The sequence below is a fragment of the Urocampus carinirostris genome, chromosome 4 (genome assembly GCF_059441175.1).
Source record: "Urocampus carinirostris isolate Australia breed hairy pipefish chromosome 4, RoL_Ucar_1.0, whole genome shotgun sequence".
Classification (NCBI taxonomy): Eukaryota; Metazoa; Chordata; class Actinopteri; order Syngnathiformes; family Syngnathidae; genus Urocampus; species Urocampus carinirostris.
The window spans coordinates 37660650-37678823 of NC_142352.1; the positions used below are offsets into that span (position 1 = coordinate 37660650).

General features: G+C 39.4%; 1 protein-coding gene across 1 annotated transcript in view; it reads right to left on the reverse strand.

Moving 5' to 3' along the window:
* Positions 1–18174, reverse strand: part of vat1l (vesicle amine transport 1-like) — a 44557-nt gene extending 26383 nt beyond the window's left edge. The window contains exons 1-7 of the mRNA XM_088334451.1: positions 17761–18174; positions 15612–15741; positions 9554–9769; positions 7358–7500; positions 3366–3469; positions 1726–1781; positions 364–558 (exon numbers count right to left, since the gene is read on the reverse strand). Coding sequence (XP_088190577.1) covers positions 364–558; positions 1726–1781; positions 3366–3469; positions 7358–7500; positions 9554–9769; positions 15612–15741; positions 17761–17975 — 1059 coding nt within the window. The 5' untranslated portion in view covers positions 17976–18174. The remainder of the gene's footprint in view (positions 1–363; positions 559–1725; positions 1782–3365; positions 3470–7357; positions 7501–9553; positions 9770–15611; positions 15742–17760) is intronic.

An 18174-nucleotide genomic window follows, 5' to 3' on the forward strand; every position in this document is an offset into this window, starting at 1 on the left:
GAAATCAAACCCACGGCAACTGCTTCAAAGGCAACTATGCTAACCACTAATGCTATGTGTTTTGCAGTCCACCTTTAAATGAAATTGCGAGAAAGAAACAGATAAATTGTGACTTTAAGCCATATTAAAGCTTTTTACAAAGGCTTGGCATTTAAACAGTTGTGTGTGGAATCTTCCCCACTATTTTTTTTTGGTTCACATGGCCAACTTTTATTTTCTGTTCTGGTCACAGGTAACAGACACGGGACCAATATAGTGTGTATTCCTCATTTAATGGGCTTCTGTTCCTGCCACAACCCTGAACACAATTATGGAGGATTGATGTTTCACGACAGACCTCTTCAATTTGATTAGGGCTCTTACCTCCTCAAGAGCCCAAAGAGAATCCACCGCTGGCTTGATTTTCTTCTGCTTGAAGAGTAACAATAGTTTGTCCATTGCCGATTTTACCAAACTGGGTCCTCCTTGCCTGAAGAGGAGATTTGGCAAGGAAAATCCTGCCATGATTTTGTTCTCTTCATACAGTTTAATCGGGTTCACCTTTTCAACCTGCCACCACTTGAGAAGAACAAATAGTCGTCAAAGATGTCAGTCATTTGAGAATTGAGTGTGTAGTTTGTGTTTAGCGAAAGTATTGCCCCCCCAAAAACTGGCTGTCATATTGCCACATTTCAGGCTTCAATCTTAAAGGTAAAAAACTGAAAAGATTTTCTGACATTCAAAATCGTGTGAGATATACAACATTTTATATCATATTTACAATGAAAAAACGGAAAGGTAGGCCCCCTGTTCTCTCAGCTCAACCAACTGACTCCAAAAGTTCCCTTATGACTTCTGAATGATCTGGTCGATCTTAATGACTAACATTGAAAAACAGAGTGCACACGTGTGTCATTAAGCTATGTAGGCATGGCAAAAAGAAGGCCCTTTCTGAAAGGCCTGCTTGGCGTTTTCAAGAAGCCACATGGGAGACAAATAACATCTGCAATAAGGTCTTCCGTTCAGATGAGACCAAAATTGAATTTTTTAGGCAATACATTGGGGCCGAAGAGTAACACTTCACATCACCTGAAATTACCATCCCCAGCGTCAAACATGGTGGTGGCAGCATCATGCTCTGGGGTTGCTTTGGTTAGAATGGACCGAAAGGATCGTTAGAGTTGATGGGAAGCCAAATACAGGGCGATTCCTGCAGAAAATCTATTAGAGTCAGCAAAAGACGTGATAAAAACTTACAATGGAATAGTTTAGAACCAACAATGTTAAAGTGTTAGAATGGCCGAGTCAAAGTCCAGACCTCATCCTATAGTGCTTCTGTGGAAAGATCTGACAAATGATCACCATCATACGTTAAGAAACAGGTCAATTGTTTGGTTTCAAGATGTGCAAAAATTATAGAGACATACCCAAAAATACTTGGCAGTGATCGCAGCAAAAGGAGGTTGTACAAGTGTTAACTCAAAGGGGGCCAATCATTTTTCAACACCTTTCAATTTTGAAATGTTAGCTCAATACAAAATGTTGAAAAAATTGTTTTCTTCTCACATGGTGCCTCACATGTTTTTGATTTTAAGAAAATATTTTAGAGATTTTTTTAATCTGTAAATTTAAAGCCTGAAATATCGCAATATGTCAAAAGGTTCTTGGGGTGGGCATTACTTTTGCAAAGCACTATATGTTAAATGATCTATCCGTTTCATACCAAAGTTGGAATTTATGACTCACAGATTTTGCAAAGCTGAAAAAACTCTTTGTCTCCCCAGTTACCATGTTGGATGCGCCTGAGAAAGCAAAAATAAAAGGATGAGTGGGTGTTGTACAAATGGATGGGCAGAGGTGAATAGACAATTACAAGTAAGGCATGAAGGCTAAGGGGGATGTGGGGGTAGGGGGCTGTCTGAACTATTGGCACCTCTACAATTTAGGATCCGCGCAAGCATGCCTTTGTAATACAACAAGCACTAATCGTTAATTGACTAGTAATTGTGTTCCTAATTCATGAGGTTTGAGAAGAATTACAGTGATTAACAGGGGTTCCATAAGAGGCTCAGCTGTGACTGAGAATACATTCTATTATCCGGCTATGTTTTATGTGTAGAGCATTATTTATTCAGATTTAGACAGGTGACAGTCAACCCAGTTTTTGTTCCATGCAATTGCCTCGCTAATCCTTTCATCAGTAGCTTCAACTTCAGGAAATATCGAGTTTTCCAGACAATAATTACACAGGAGTATAAATGTTGGAACTTTGGAGCTAAATTCTTTCTAAGAATGTACTTTTCAGTGTAAAATAAAATGACGGTAGTGTTGTCCTTTTGAAAAAGAAGGCGCTAGTTGTTGGTGTCGAATTTTAATATTTGTTATCGTGCTCCTACAGGCCGTGATGGGTATGTTACTTTAAAAAGGTAATTAGATATAGTTACTCGCTACTTCTTAAAAAAGGTAACAATGTTAGTAGCTGAAATACTTTATAGTGAAAGTAACTGTTTACCGTTACTTTAAATGAAGTTGTATGTCAACGAATTTTCTGAGCAAATACAAAAAAACAGTGACGTCTTTGACTGGAGTTTACTTGTAGAAAAGGGAATTCCACCTATTTTAGTCAACCGGCTTTTTCAGCTCGGCTCACTGAAACGCTCATCAGGGTGTTTTTGTTGCTTGACCAATTATTATGTAACATTATGCATGGAATGACTTAAAAAGTGGGGAAAATAAAGGGAAAAAAGGCAAAAATAAGAAAAAAAGAAAGAAAAAAATACAATAACAAGAGGAAAAAGAGAGATAAAAGAAGCAAAAAAGGATGAAATTCATATTTTTATTTAAACACATAAACTCTTAAAACATAATTAAATATTTATAAATCTACAAAATAAGATAAAATACTAAACAATGTTAACCTCAACAAATTTTAAGCGAACAACACAAAATCCCCCAAAGAGTAAATTGACCTATCACAAGAGACAAAAGGCGTCTCGGAGGGAACTAGCTGTTGATTGGTGGGGAGCCGGTTCCCATCATTCACTTCCAAGAGCCATCTCGTAGTTACGTCCGTTACGTAACGGCGTTATTCATAACGGCCTATACGTCAATACTGAAAAAAAAAAATGGTTGTCACACTACCGAACAAGACAACAAAAATTCTTACATGCCATAATTTAGTCATAGATGTTGTAAAACGTCGCAGACGCAAACTTAGAAATCGTTGATCGTGTCACACTGCACAAGGAGTGTTCAAAAGAGTTGACATTGTTTCCTTTTAAAAAATGCGTTGGGACTAAATCAGGCTGTTTTCGTGTAGTGTGTCCTGGGCATTAAGGTAACCTAGGGTAGAATGATTAATGAAATATTTCTTGTACATGTCTTACCATAAAGGATGTACGTTCCCAATGGCTTCAGCAGACTGAGGCCTTTCCCTGTGTTTTCCCCACATAGACAGTCTAACACGATGTCCACTCCATCAGGAGATATCCTAAAATATTAGCAAGGCAAATGATTATTGGAAGGCAATGGAGTACTGATCTTTATAAAAGAAAATTAACAAAAGGTCAATGCTTCATTATTTCGCACACAAACATCTTCCAGAGGGCACCAATAGGCAGACGGCCCACACACCTATCCTCATTACCTGCACCAGACTGCAATCAAAAAACATTTATTTCAGGACTGTGCCAACAGCAGAAGCGTTTGGGCCATTATCTTTGGCTTCCATTGTCTATTTTGTCTTCCACGTCTGTTTTTTTAAATGTTGTATTCATTTCATGGCTTGGATACAATGTCAATTGTTTTTTTAACCACTTGTTTGCTAATTTGTTCATTATTTTGCTATAAATACTGTTAGGTTTTATAATCAAATGTAAAAATCCTTGAATACAAACTTTTTTCAAGCAACCCACCCAGCCTTTGGTCCTGCTTCCCTGAATTTGGGTCAGACCGTGACAGTTGTTTTAAAGCCAACTAATCCTAAATAATAAATGCTAAGGGTGGTGGGATGGATCTAAATATCAATATTATTAATCCTGAGCGTGTACTTGGATCAGATCAATACTATTGTCTTGGGTTCTATACAGTTTTCCCATTTTAACTATCACAATAATAACAGTGTTATTGGGTTGTAAGGTTATACATAACTTTTAAATTTGTTCCAATTGTTTTTACACTTTATTTGCACTACTGATTTTCAAAATACTGTGCAATGGAAGATATTTAAGTTATCTTGTTGATATTGTTATAGCGTATTTGTATTTTCATCACTTTTTTATTTGTTTTACTTTTTGGACTTTTGCTCTTGTAATAAAATGTTATGAAATAATCTGCATTTATATAGCGCTTTTCAAGTCAAGACTTCCCAAAGCGTTTTACATTGTGCTTCACATTTCCCAATAGCAGCCGTGCAGCCATGTAAGGCGCTAACCTGCTTATTGGGGGTATTACGGGTTCAGTGTCTTACCCAAGGACACTTCGACATGTAACACGGAAGAGCCGGGATTCGAAACTGAGATCTCTTGATCCCAAGACGATCGCTCTACCTCCTGAGCCACATTCTACTTTTTTTTTTTAAACTGTTGAAAGCCTTTGCATTTTGACTTTTTTTTCAAAACAATATGGAATGGATGGTATAATGTTCACTTTGGATCCGTGTGACATTGCGGCTTTGTTACTTCTTCTTGTTCTTGTTTTAATAGTATTTTTTATACTGTTAAAAGTATTGGTTATGCTACAGTATTTGCATTTTGACTTAATTTTCAAAATATTGTGTAAACTGGTTGACTTTGTCATTGTCACGGTTGCCCATTGCCCTCACTTGGGCCCGCCCGTTTGGCGCCAGCTGCTGCTCGTTGCCTATTTAAACTCAGTGCTCTCATTCACTCCTTGTCAGTCCGTCAACAAACTTCTGCACTTGCAAGACTTCGATTTTGACTCTGTCCGGTATCCTGCTCGTGTATTTGGTATCGATCCCGTCTGTCTCGTCCTGTCCGGTATCTTGCTCCAGTAATGATCCCGTCTGTCTGGTATCTTGCTCCAGTGTCTGTCCTGCCCTGTCCAGTATCCAGTATCAATACTGCAGCAAGATATCGGACGGGACAGACCGGATCGATACCGGATACTGCATTGGGCAACCGTGACAGTTATATTTGTATTTTTGTTACATTACTGCTCTTTTGACCTTTGTTCTGAAACAGTTGTGATAAAAATATTTAGATATTTTTTTCAACCATAACTGTTTGCATTGTAGTTATTTAATAAAAAAAAGAAGATTTTAGTCCCTAAAATCTTGCTGTTTTCATAATTATAAACTCAAGGGGAGAGGGTCTCTATTATTCAATGATCATGACTTGCTCCCTCTTATCTTTCAGATCTGATCTGCCACTATGTCCCGGTCCGAAGCCTACGATCTGAGAGTGCTGGTCTTCTGATGACCCCGAGAGCAAAGAAGTCTTCTGCTGGTTCGAGAGCGTTCTCCATCCGGGCACCGGTGCTGTGGAATGCTCTTCCCCCTGAGATCCGATCTGCAACCTCAGTGGAAATGTTTAAATCTAAACTTAAAACTCACTTCTACTCCATTGCATACGAATAACCTACTCCTCTTGTCGGTTGAAAATAGTTTGTGTAATATAGTGTAACAATCTGTGAAGCCCTTTGAGACTCTTTGTGATTTAGGGCTATACAAATAAAAATGACTTGACTTGACTTGACCTTTCCAAACTAAAATATGGGTATAAGATCGGTGTCGAATGATAATAGCCTGTATTTACTTGCATCAGATTGATACCAAAATTCCCAGTATTGCCCATTTCTATTGAATGCAGTGTATTGAATTTAATAGTCAAATATATCTTTTGTCATTTACCAAAGTCCTTGTCTACTAGTGGGCCACACTTTCGGAATACCTGGGTATCAGGGTTGATTTCCTGTGATCTTCAACAATTAGGTTCCATCATTTAATTACACTTCATTTTCTCCAACGGACTTAAAAACACAAGTATGTGATTAAAAGTGAGCCGATAAGAAATGACAGGCATGCCATTCTCAAAGAGACATAATTCGGACCCATTGCCTGTTGGTCTTGTGATAACCTTTTGTAAATCACTCATGTAATTGTGCTTTGGTCTTGATCCTAAGTGGAATGTCTGGTGCTAGGGGATGAAATTCATATTAATCCACGACTACTCTGTGTTCAGGCAGCAAGCATGAATCAATAGTCCATGGTGCCCTAGACCTGTATATTAGTACAAATTCTATAAACATACATTGGGAAAAATAGGTTCTTACTAAACGTTTGAGAAGTAAAACAAGCTGGGAAATAAGGCCCCCAATTTTAAAATCCAGATTCTCCTGAATCAACCATGATTGGCTCAGTTGCAGACCTCCAGTGAGGCACAGGGGATTAGTCTTCTGTTGCCATGGGGACCATGACGACAAAGCCCTCGACAGGTGAACCTCGCTCTGAGAAGTCCGTTTTTCACAATAAGCGGTGAACAGCAGGGTTTTGATGGGAATTTTCTAAATCAATCGTCAAACATACGACACATGATTTGATCTGGTCGCCATACATTTCTGAGTGTGTCAAAAAAGAAGTAATTCCCTATGTAATTTATATCAAAAGTTATTAGTTTTTTTAAATAAATGAAAACCAAATTCTCACTCCGATTGCTAGGGGTAGTGTTAGGTTTGTCAAGATTGGTGAGTTGGTTTAGTTGAAATTCTGCATCCACTCAACTGTTAAAATGAATCAGTTAACACATTCGATGCCAACCATGAAAATATATTTCCCTACTGTTTGTGAATAAATGCATACATGCCGTCAATATGACTATAAAAAGCTGTAAGTTTTATGGCACAATCTATTTCTAAGCGCAAAACACAATTCGTCTCAAGAATACTAATAAAAAAAACATGTGCTTGGTTAAAACCCAAAGTGGCAAACTTTTATCAAGCGGAAATCTAATGTGATTGTTGGAGTGGTTTATTTACGCACAAAGATAAAGCAAAATAAAATAAAGCAGCCATAGACCAAAATACTACTCTCGAATCACGATTTTATTTTCGTTTTCTGTTTAAATTTGAAGAAAGCGGGAGGCGTTTTTAAGGGGAAGGAAGCGGTATTCTAAGGTGTAAAACGGTAGTGTTCGCAGGTATAAATTATGCTTAGAAAAGATCCCTTGTCACCCGTGGTTATAATATGTACGGTTTTCTACTAAAGTAGGCTGAATGATAAAGTATAATTCTGAAAAACTATGGTTGACTGAAAATTTGGAATTGACATTCTTTTACTGATCGAGCCGGCCTAGGGCCGAAAGTCCGCATACGGCCCCAGAGCCAGACTGAGTTTGAAATCCCGGTTATAAATCATGCTTACTTTCTGACTTCTTGTACGTAATCGGCAGTTCTGTCAAAGAGATGAGTCACAGAATCTCTGATAGCAGAATGTTTGAAACCTGAGGCGATCCCAAAGACGGTGACGTTAGATAGAGTGGAGCACAGCTGAGCCACAGCTTGACCCTGAAGAGAACAATGATGTGGAGTTGTCAACATCAACACCTGCCCGAGTGTTAAATGCACAAAAGACTAGACTGCAAAAATGCATTAAAAAAAAGCATTTAGCCTTGTTATGATGTGGTGAATTCCTTAAATGCATCTTAGTTGTAGCGTCCATTCAAACTCTACAGTGGCTTTGTAATTAACCATCATTCTAGTAACGCGTAATATCCATCTGTGTTAAGTATGACAAGAACATGCAGATTAGAGGTGAACCCGGCCAGAACAGCCCGAAATCCGGCCCGGGTTTGGGCTTAAAATGTCGACATTTGTTTTTTTCCCCTTCGTGGAGGATCTGCACACCATGCACTTACTTTTACTTAAGTAATTATTTAGATTAAAAAAACATGCGTATCAGTTTAATTTCAAATGACTTAATCCCAAAAAATTTTCATCCTCTGTGTTGGAGTAAACGATGCGCCACTTCCTCCTCCCGCCTCCCTCACATCAGATGTAATTTCCGCTTCTTGTCAAAAGCTTACAAGCTTTACAAACTTTCTTTCTGCTTTTGGGACAAATCTTACACTATTTGCAGCATGTAAACTGCAGCATAAGACTTTTTTTTCAGTGCCAATTTGTCCAGTTTTCACTTTCACTTTTCCAAAACCCACACTCCAGCGCAGAAAAGTTCATTATGGCACTGCACCTGCAGTGCACACTTGATTTGAGAGACTCAGTCACAATTAAACCTCAAGCTGCGTAATTCAGACAAAACACACAGTTTAGCGCTGAAGTACGCATAGCCAAAGTAAAGCTTCCTATTTACTTTGGTGGTGAAATAATGATTCGGGTTTATTCCGGACTCAGTTACCGAATCAAGTTCTGTCAAATTTGGGCAAATTCAGGTTCATATACCAGCGACTCGGGTTGGGTCGGGCTGAAATTTTCAGGCCTGATCTTACCTCTAACTCAGATGTACTGTGCGTTGGGTACAATGGTGCTAGTTTGAGGGTCGGTTCAGGAGCCACATATGGTTCTTTAGCACTGCAGTGAAGCTCTCTGTTTTTTTCCCCCAAATTTTTACAAATTAAAAAATATAGATTAGGTTAATCTATTTTTTGGTTTTAATATGGTTTCTATAGCAGGACAAACATGACATAACGTTTTCCAATGCTGTAAAAATGTGTAGAATAATTATTACATTTCAACTAGGGGTGCAACTATGAGACGAGAGGGAAGATCAGCCAGCATAGGTTCATGGGCGGGAAGTGACGGGTTTCACTGCCAGCCTCTCAATTCTATTGCGTTGTACATAGACGGGATACTGGTTATCGCCTGAAAACATAGCAAGGTAATATTTTGTGACATGAAGTCGAGGTTCTCAGGTTTGGACTCCAGGCTGGAGAACTTAGCTGCTCTCTCTCCACTGTCCTGTGTTACAAGAGGTGTGCGGCCCAAGCTCTGCCTCTTTTAAAGGGGCAGTGTCACAAGTTAGACAGGTAGCTGTTTTAAACAAATTGGCAGAGGTGTGATAGGCAATAGTTCTTCTTTTTTCCCTCTCTTTTTCCCTTTTTTCTTTTTCTTCTTCTTTTGTTTCTTTCCCCTTAGCTTTTTACAGCACCTTTTCTTGCTATCTCCTTCTACTGTTCTTTTTTCTCTTTTTCCTTTTTTTATTTTATTTTAATTATTTTATGTGTCTTTTATCATTTTGTCTTTTTTGCTTTTGGGGGCTTTATTACCCCCTTCTTAAGTCATTTAGTGAATAATGTTACACAATGATTGGTAATTTGTAGATTAAAGCAACAAAAGGTAATCTGAAGAGATGTTAGTGAGCCGAAAGAGCCCGCTCTTTTTAGTGAACTGAGCCGAAAGAGACCGGACTATAAAAAGTCCTATCACTATCGTAAAGTCTGCTGTTTTCTATGCAAGTTGAAAATTCATTGATGTCTTTTATTCTTACTTTGAGTGTCTAATAAACAATAAACTTAGCATTTGCAGTTCTTAAGTACCTAATAATAGTATCAAATACCGATGCATCAAGCTAATGCAACATTTTGTAGCAGCCATTAAAACTTACAACAGCTCCCCCAGCTGAGTGCACCAGCACTGACATTCCCTCTCTGAGTTTGGCCACCTCAAAAAGCATCAAGTAGGCAGTGACGTAGTTGAGTGCGAATGCAGCTGCTTCTGCAAAAGTCATCTCATCAGGCATCTTGTGAACTAACTCCTCTGGTGTGCAAACAACTTCAGCCCATGCATTGTAGTTGGTGAAAGCCATGACTCTGTCTCCTATCTGGAAAATAAAATTACAGAAAGACATGGCAACAGAGAATCCCAAATTGTTGCTAGACGCATCATGTATTGAAAAAAGGACATTGTGTATTATTGACAGCGTTGGGCACGTTACCCCAAAAAAGTAATTATAGTATCTCACTACTTCTTCTAAAAAAGTAACTGAGTTAGTAACTGAATTTTTCTATAGTAAAAATAATTAGTTACCAGGGAACGTAGCTATTTACATTACTTTAAAAAGAAGTTGAAGTAAATGAAATAATAATAGTTGGATAGAGAAGGACAGAAAAGTGTTTAAGAACCTTGTAATATTTATTGCACCCTACCAGTAACCAATTTATCCATCACTTGAACAACAACAAAATAACAGTAAACAATATAAACTGAGTTTAATAAATTAAATCTACCTCTCAAAACTTGAGACCATTGGTCAAGTAGACATCGCCTTCTGTACTTCAAGTATTTTGCTCACAACAAATTTCAGTGAGTTTCACTCAATAGAATGAATCAAAAACTCTAGTCAGACAACTGCTCAAGTAGACATATGTTACTGTACTTCAAGTGTTTTTCTACACAACAAAAAGTAAACAGTTCAACAATATAAAATGCGTTTAACACTGCAGTGTAAAATAATTTAATCAAATTTTATCCTTCACTTGAACGACAACAAAATAACAGTTAACGATATAAAGTGAGTTTAATAAATTAAATCTAGCTCTCAAAACTTGAGACCAATGGTCAAGTAGACATCGCCTACTGTACTTCAAGTATTTTGCTCACAACAAATTTCAATTGTGAAACAATATAAAGTGAGTTTCACTCAATAGAGTGAATCAAAAACTCTAGTCAGACAACTGCTCAAGTAGACATACGCTACTGTACTTCAAGTGTTTTTCTACACAACAAAAAGTATACAGTTCAACAATATAAAGTGCTTTCAACACTGCAGTGTAAAAAAATTAAATCAAATTCCTACAGCCTGAGACAACGGGACTAAAAGAAATAGGCAACTCCATTTCAAAAGCTTTGTTCACAACAAAAGTAAACAGTCTCTCACACCCTTCGTCTTTATCCACCCCCTCTCTCTAGCTAAAGCTAACAAAACTTCTCTCAGTGAAGAGAGAGCAGCAGTTTTGGAACATTTTGTGTTTAAAGATGCAGGAACCACTGAGAAAGAATCCTACGCTTGTTTTCCCAAATGCAATGTTGTAAATTTAATAGCGCTCTTACTTGTGATATTACAGTAGGACGTTTTCCATTGTGTGACATCATCACGCATTGTTTTGTGTTATTGTAGATGGCTGCAGGTTAGGTTGATTGAGAGCCTCGTTCAGGTTTGGGTGTTATTAGAGAATAAATATGCCAAAAGGCTGAGGAGGATGTCCTGTTTATCTTCCTTACGCACAAGAAGAGACAAAGTATTGCACCGCTTTTGACCGTCAGTAACGATAATGGCGTTGTCAATTTTTTTTTGAATAATAAGCTATCATGCAGAACAGTGGCGCAGTGGTTAGCCCGTGTGCGGCACAATTCTGTGGTTGTAAGATCAAACCTTCCTGTTTGGAGTTTGCATGTTCTCCCCGTGCTTGCGTGGGTTTTCTCCGGGCACCATGCTTGTCATGTTAATTGGCCGGTCCGAATTGTCCCTAGGTGTGGATGAGCGAGTGAGTTGTCTGTCTCTGTGTGCCCTGTGACTGGCTGGCAACCAGTTCAGGGTGTCCCCTGCCCACTGCCCGAAGACGGCTGGGATGGGCTCCAGCACCCCCGTGACCCCTCTGAGGATAAGCAGTGAAGATAATGGATGGATGGATAATAAGCTATCATATAAACGTGCATGGGGCAGCACGGCGGCGCAGTGGTTAGCGCTTGTGCGGCACAGTTCATGTCATGGGAACCTGTCGTGGGTTCAAATCCAGCTCCAGACTTCCTGTGCGGAGTTTGTATGTTCTCCCCGTGCTTGCGTGGGTTTCCTCCGGGCACTCCGGTTTCCTCCCACATTCCAAAAACATGCATTTCAGGTGAATTGGCCGGTCCAAATTGTCCATAGGTGTGAATGAGCGAGTGAGTTGTCTGTCCCTGTGTGCCCTGCAATTGGCTGGCAACCAATTCAGGGTGTCCCCTGCCCACTGCCCGGAGATGGCTGGGATGGGCTCCAGCCCCCCCGCGACCCTAATGAGGATAAGCGGTACGGCTGATGAGATGAGATGAGATAAACGTGCATTCTTTTAATACTTGTAGTTCAAGAATTGTGTATGTGTTTTACATTACATTTGGCTCTTTTAGAGGGACCTGACATGATAGTCCGCCATTTTGTTGCTAAGAGTACTCCCAAAAAACGAAAACCTATAAAAGAATGGGCAAAAAAATTGTGCATTTTTGGTCATTCTAAGTACCCATAATTTGTATTCTTCTTTCTGCTTTGTAGCACTCGTTTTTTGGTTGCAGCACCACACAATACAGCAAGATCAAGTGGTCAAATATTACACAGTGCTTTTACAAACTGAGAACTGTCAAACTCATTTGTGAACGTTTGTATTCTTTGAGCTGCAAACAGTGACCCACTTTGCTAGCACAATTTGAGCTCTTTTGTTCACATCAACGGTTATATGGAACGATTGGGATGAGCAGTCAGCGAGCTAGTTTTGCATATAACCCCAAAATATGTTCCCTTTGGGTAATCTGCTGTTGTAGACACTTTAGAAAGCCTCGGTGTTAGCTGTAAGCCGTTTTGTGGTTATCACGTTACAAAGGTTCCTGGAATGCAATAACTTTGATCACTTTAACGCCCCATTGACAATATGTAGTAACTCAATTATCTTTAATTCATGGTGCGTTACCATGTCCTCTGATTGCTGAATACTCCTGCATCACTCACGTTGTTGCATTAAACCCTCGATCTGCCAACATACCCTGAAGGGTGCGCCCTGTTGTTATATCACAAAGTAACTGTGTCTAACCACAGTTTTGGGAAAGTGTTTAATTACACAGACAACAGCCAAAGTTGATTGCCACAACCTGTGTTGAATCAAGAAATCACTCAAATTGAATCTGTTAGAAAAAGTGAAGTGGCCTACAAAATTGGCATGCCACAATCCCCCAAAAAATCTAGGAGAAATTAGCAAAAGAGGGATTGCAGTATATCAGTTTGGAAAAGGTCACAAAGCCATTTCTAAAGCTGTAGGGGTCCACCGAACCACTGTCAGAGCCATTATCCACAAATGGAGAAAAGTGGGAAATGTGGCAAACCTTCCCAAGAGTGTTAGACCATATAAGATTACTCCAAGAGTGGGATGGAGAAACATTCTGTGGATTGACGAGTCAAAAGCTCAACTTTTTAGAAGGTGTGCAGACCGTTACTTTTGGCAAAAAATGGCAAAGCATTTGATAAAAACAACATGATGCTAAGAGTAAAGCATGGTGGTGGAGGGGTGATGGTTTGGGATGATTTGCTGCCTCAGGACAAGGACAACTTGCTGCGGTTGACAAAATAATGAATTCTGGTGTTTACCAGAAGATACTGAAGGAGAACATCTGGTCATCTAACTGTGCCTTCAAACTTAAGCACAACAAGACAACAATCCAAAACCCACCAGCTAGTCCACCTCTGAATTGCTCCAAAAAAACAATAGGAGGATTATGGGGTGGCCAAGTTGAAGTCCGGATTTAAACCAAATTGCAATGCTGAGGTGTAACCTTAACCAGCCAGTTGATGCTAGAAAACCAATGTGTCACATTTGAAACAATTTTGCAAAGAAGAGTGGGCCGAAATTCCTCTACAGCGCTGTAAAAGACTCATTACCAATTATCATAAACGTTTGATTTCTGTTATCTCTGCTAAAGGTGGCCCAACTCACTATAATGTTCAGGAGGCAAATACTACGTAATTCAAATAGGGAATAGTAATATATAATAATAATAGAATAAACATTTCAACACTGGTTTGTATTATTTTGGGTTGCCTCTGTTTGATAATCAAATGGGTTTCGATGATCTGAAACTTTCGCGAGTGATACGTATGCAAAAAACACAGAAATGAGGAAGGGGCAGACATTTCTTCACGGCACTATATATGCGCATATTTGGTTGAATGTCACAAGTAACAAATGGTAGGGAGCGCGTTGGAAGGGGACGTGGCTGTTACAGAAACAACAAACCAACCGGAAATCATGAAGGCAAACATAAGCAGAGAATTTACGGTAAAGTATGCTGAAATTTGGTCGTTTTATTTGTAAAAATATTTTTGTGATACACCGTGCCTGGAGAAAATCAGAAAACATCCTGGACAATACCAAGAAATAGAGAAGAAATCTTTGAGTTGTTTGAAGCCAAAAGAAAAATGGATACGGAGTGTTTCGTTTATGTGTTCATTTGCAAGTGCTCAAGATTGCATAAGACAAGAAATATGAGAGATTTGGCACGTTCAAAGGTTGTGTACAGTTTTTCTTCTATTTCAATGATTATGTGGTTATCTTAAAGAAGTTTTAGGCGTTCGGCTTAAATGTGAGTGTATACAGTGCATTTATTTGTAACTAGATAGATACTTTCAGAGTAACACACTACTTTTTGGTGTCATAAGTGGTGACCCTATCACCCTTGCCGATAAGGGATCTGTAAACCGTGAATCTGAGAGGTAACTGAGTTACTTTTTTAAATGAAGTAACTAGTAACTGTAACTAATTACTATTTTTCAGTAACGTGCCCAACACTAGCTGTGATTGCATGAACGGCATGCAGAAAATCACAAAGCGGTTCTCTTTCATTTCATCATCAAGTCAATCTTTTACTTTTTGCTGGCATGGCCACTTCAACTCACCTTGTTATCGCAGAATGCAAAAGCCATGCAAGGTTGCTTGGAAAATTTTCCAGATCATCCGTAATCACTATAGTCTTTACATGACTATATTTTCAATGTACCAAATCTCTTCAAACCAATCTGCAAATACTGCTCAGTACATAATATTATTTAATAGTAATAACTTAATAGTAATAAGTATTTCATGGCAATTTATGGTTCATTTAATTTTAGGTTCCTGATTGTTTAATCGTCAGTAGAGAAAGTCAATACATGTGTCGGCTACCATTGTTAGCACTGATGCTGAAAAATGCTACTTTGGGAACTAGAGAAGACACCTGGTATGGTACTCTCTGATTCTGTTACAATCCTGCTCTTGTTTGATCACTTACTTCCGGGTTTTATTTTTCTCCCCACAGGTGTTGTCTTATTTCGCATATTTCGCTGTGTTTTTTCCTCCTATCACGACTCTTTCTCTTTCCTTTTTCAGTAGTGTGTCCCCTTGGTTCTTAATAGTTTGTTGTTTTTCTCATCACATTTCATATTGTCTATTCAGTGTGCCGAACCCCTTTCTGACCACCTGAACCATCTACGGAACTATTGGACTGCTGATATAGCTACTCCAACTCACTGGATCTACAAAACCTTTTGTCTGTCTGTTGGACTACTTTTTTTTGCTTCTGGTATTCTGGATATTGTTGCCTCGCTGCCCACCTTCCCATGTATCAAACCCTTCCCTAATAAAAGACTACCTTTCAATTGTACTAATCTGTGCATCTGCATTGCGCTACCGCATCATCACTAGCAAGTTCGTGACACAACCCTAATAGGTGCTAAATGATATTTCAAATCATTTCATGTTTTCCACCTTCATACCATGTATATACATTAAAGATACTTCGAGCAGGTTTGGTATCTACAGTATGTCATCAATACAGCAAGCAATTAAGTTCCCAACTGCAACTGACCTTACTTCTCTTCTTCCACTCGATACTCTCACCGTAAAAAAAGATTAGTATACTAGTTCGAGCGTGAATCAAAGTTGACCTACCTCAAATCTTTCAGTGTTTTCACCCACGGACTCCACAATCCCACAACATTCGAAGCCGGGTACAAGAGGTGGTTTAGGAGGACTATCGATAGTCCCCTGACGTACCATCAAATCCAGGAAGTTTAAACCACTGAAAAGTACCATGAATAGGAGAATCAATTCCTGCGATGAACAAATGTGTCTTTGTAAAGGGATAGATTGATAGATGCATGGATGGATGGATCGAATTTGAAAGTCGGAATGTATGTATCATCTTAGGACACACTAACAACATTATTACATGGATAGTTAAAATGGGATGACACTAACAAGCTTAAAGGTGGGGTGTGTAGTTTGAGCTGTCCTTAAAAAGTTGAAAATAGAATCTATTTTGTATTATGTATGTGTTAACAGTGCTCAACTGAGTTCAAAGAGCCTTTATATTATTTTTCTAATGCGTCTGTCTTCTTCTAGTTTACTTTTACCAATGTGGTTCCAGGACACGCAACACATTAGGTAGAAGGAAAGAGGGAGCAAAGGGGGAAGTTGGAGAGTGACTTTATGCTTTTCAGCACAGTTTTTGTGAGCGTAGCAAGAAAGTGGTAAAAGTAAGACAAGTCTTGTTCCTAATACAGTCGAAACGGCAACCAAAACCCCCAAAAGTATAAAAACGAAAAGTTTATAAAAGTGCCTAAGAGAAAGGGTCAGAAACGTTTTTGTCTCAAAGAGCGATAACAGCAATATATTTCGATTTTTCTTTTCAGTGAGAGCCACACTGTAATGACAAATTTACACAAAGACGCCAAACCTGATCTCTAGAGAAAATCTAATTCTTCAGTGCATTTTATTTCAGTGTGTGACGTTATAGGATTTCATTAAGTATGTGAAATTACTATAATACTATAGCCTGTGTCCCACAACAACAAATATCCCACTAAAATGTGTCTCCTTCCTACAGTTACTTAAAATCATTGTGATTCATTTTGAATGTCATTTTGTCAGAAAAATTAGTTTCAAAACAAGGTGCAAGCAGATTTCTTTTGGAAAAGTGTCATGAAAGCCAACATACGAGAAAAAAACAATCTATTTACCTTTGGTCATGTGAGGTGATCACATGACAAACCTTTGAGAATCGAGTGGTCATTATTCATCCCCCTTTTGGTTTCATAGATGCGAATCTTGGACATATTTGAAATCTATAAATACTCGTCTTAAAAGTCCACATGCGCATTGTTGATCAGTTGTCATTTTTTTATAACTTGCACTGACTACACTGACTACAAATATCCGGGTATTGGTAGAAGGCAGACGTTACACGCCTGTGTACTCTGATGCTTCTCATTGGCAAAAATAATATCCTAATGACATTTTTTAAGACCAGAGTGAAATAAGTGCGGCAGCACGGCGGCACAGTGGTTAACGCGGGTGCGGCACAGTTCTGAGGTCATGAGATCGAACCTCCTGTGTGGACTTTGCATGTTCTCCCCGTGCTTGTGTGGGTTTCCTCCGTGCACTCCGGTTTCCTCCCTTATTCCCAAAAACATGCTTGTCAGGTGAATTGGCCGGTCCAAAATGTCCCTAGGTGTGAATGAGCGAGCTAATTGACTGTCCCTGTGTGCCCTGCGACTGGCTGGCAACCAGTTCAGGGTGTCACCCTGCCCACTGCCTGAAGACAGCTGGGATTGGCTCCAGCACCCCCGCGACCCTACTGAGGATAAGCGGTGCAGATAATGGATGGATGAAATAAGTGCAACGACGCTCCTGCTGATAGTGGTAGAAACATGGTGTTGCACTCCCGGCCTAAATGCATTCATGAAAAGAGCCACACCTGGCTCGCGAGCCATACTTTCCCTTCAAGGTATGCACGTACTCATGAATCATCTGACTGAGGCTGCAATCTTGATTTTAAGCCTGGAAAGAGTGACACATTTTCAAATTCTGGACAGCACCTTTAAGAAATTAGTTTTGATAAAATCTAAGTACTCGCTAAGTATCAATAATATCGATATTTTGATCGATCCACCCACCCTTAGTCTCTGTTAGGAGACACAATTAAGGATAAAAGACCTGTGGCTTCCAGTGGTAACAGGCATGTGTAGTGTTGAGCATTTTTTCGCTTGAAACCTGTTCAATAATGGGGATAATGTAGTAATAAAAACACGATATTTACCATGCTTTAACACGAATCTTTACTTCCCCGGGTTGAGGCTCGGGCATCAGCTTCTTAGTCACCCGGAGTTTGTTGAGCCCTCCAAATCCCGATAACATCACCGCCCGCATCTCTTTCACATTTCCGGAAGGTTCCCCGCCTGCCGGTTTCTTACCCGTGTCTTTCTCGATCATGCACTCGGTTTCTTGGCTCATTTGTGCCCCATCTTGCGCCATGTCGGAGCCTGACTATGATGGAGCGTCTCTCGGCGCCTCTCGACGGTAATGCGCGCTACAGGAAGCCTTTTATCGCGGCGCTGCTGTGCACGGGAAGCCCCTCGTCCGAGTCTCCATCCACTCACACTTGCGTGTATAAACACGGATGATTACGTCCGTTATCATTATCCTGAGCTGAGATTGTTGATAGGTCCATTAA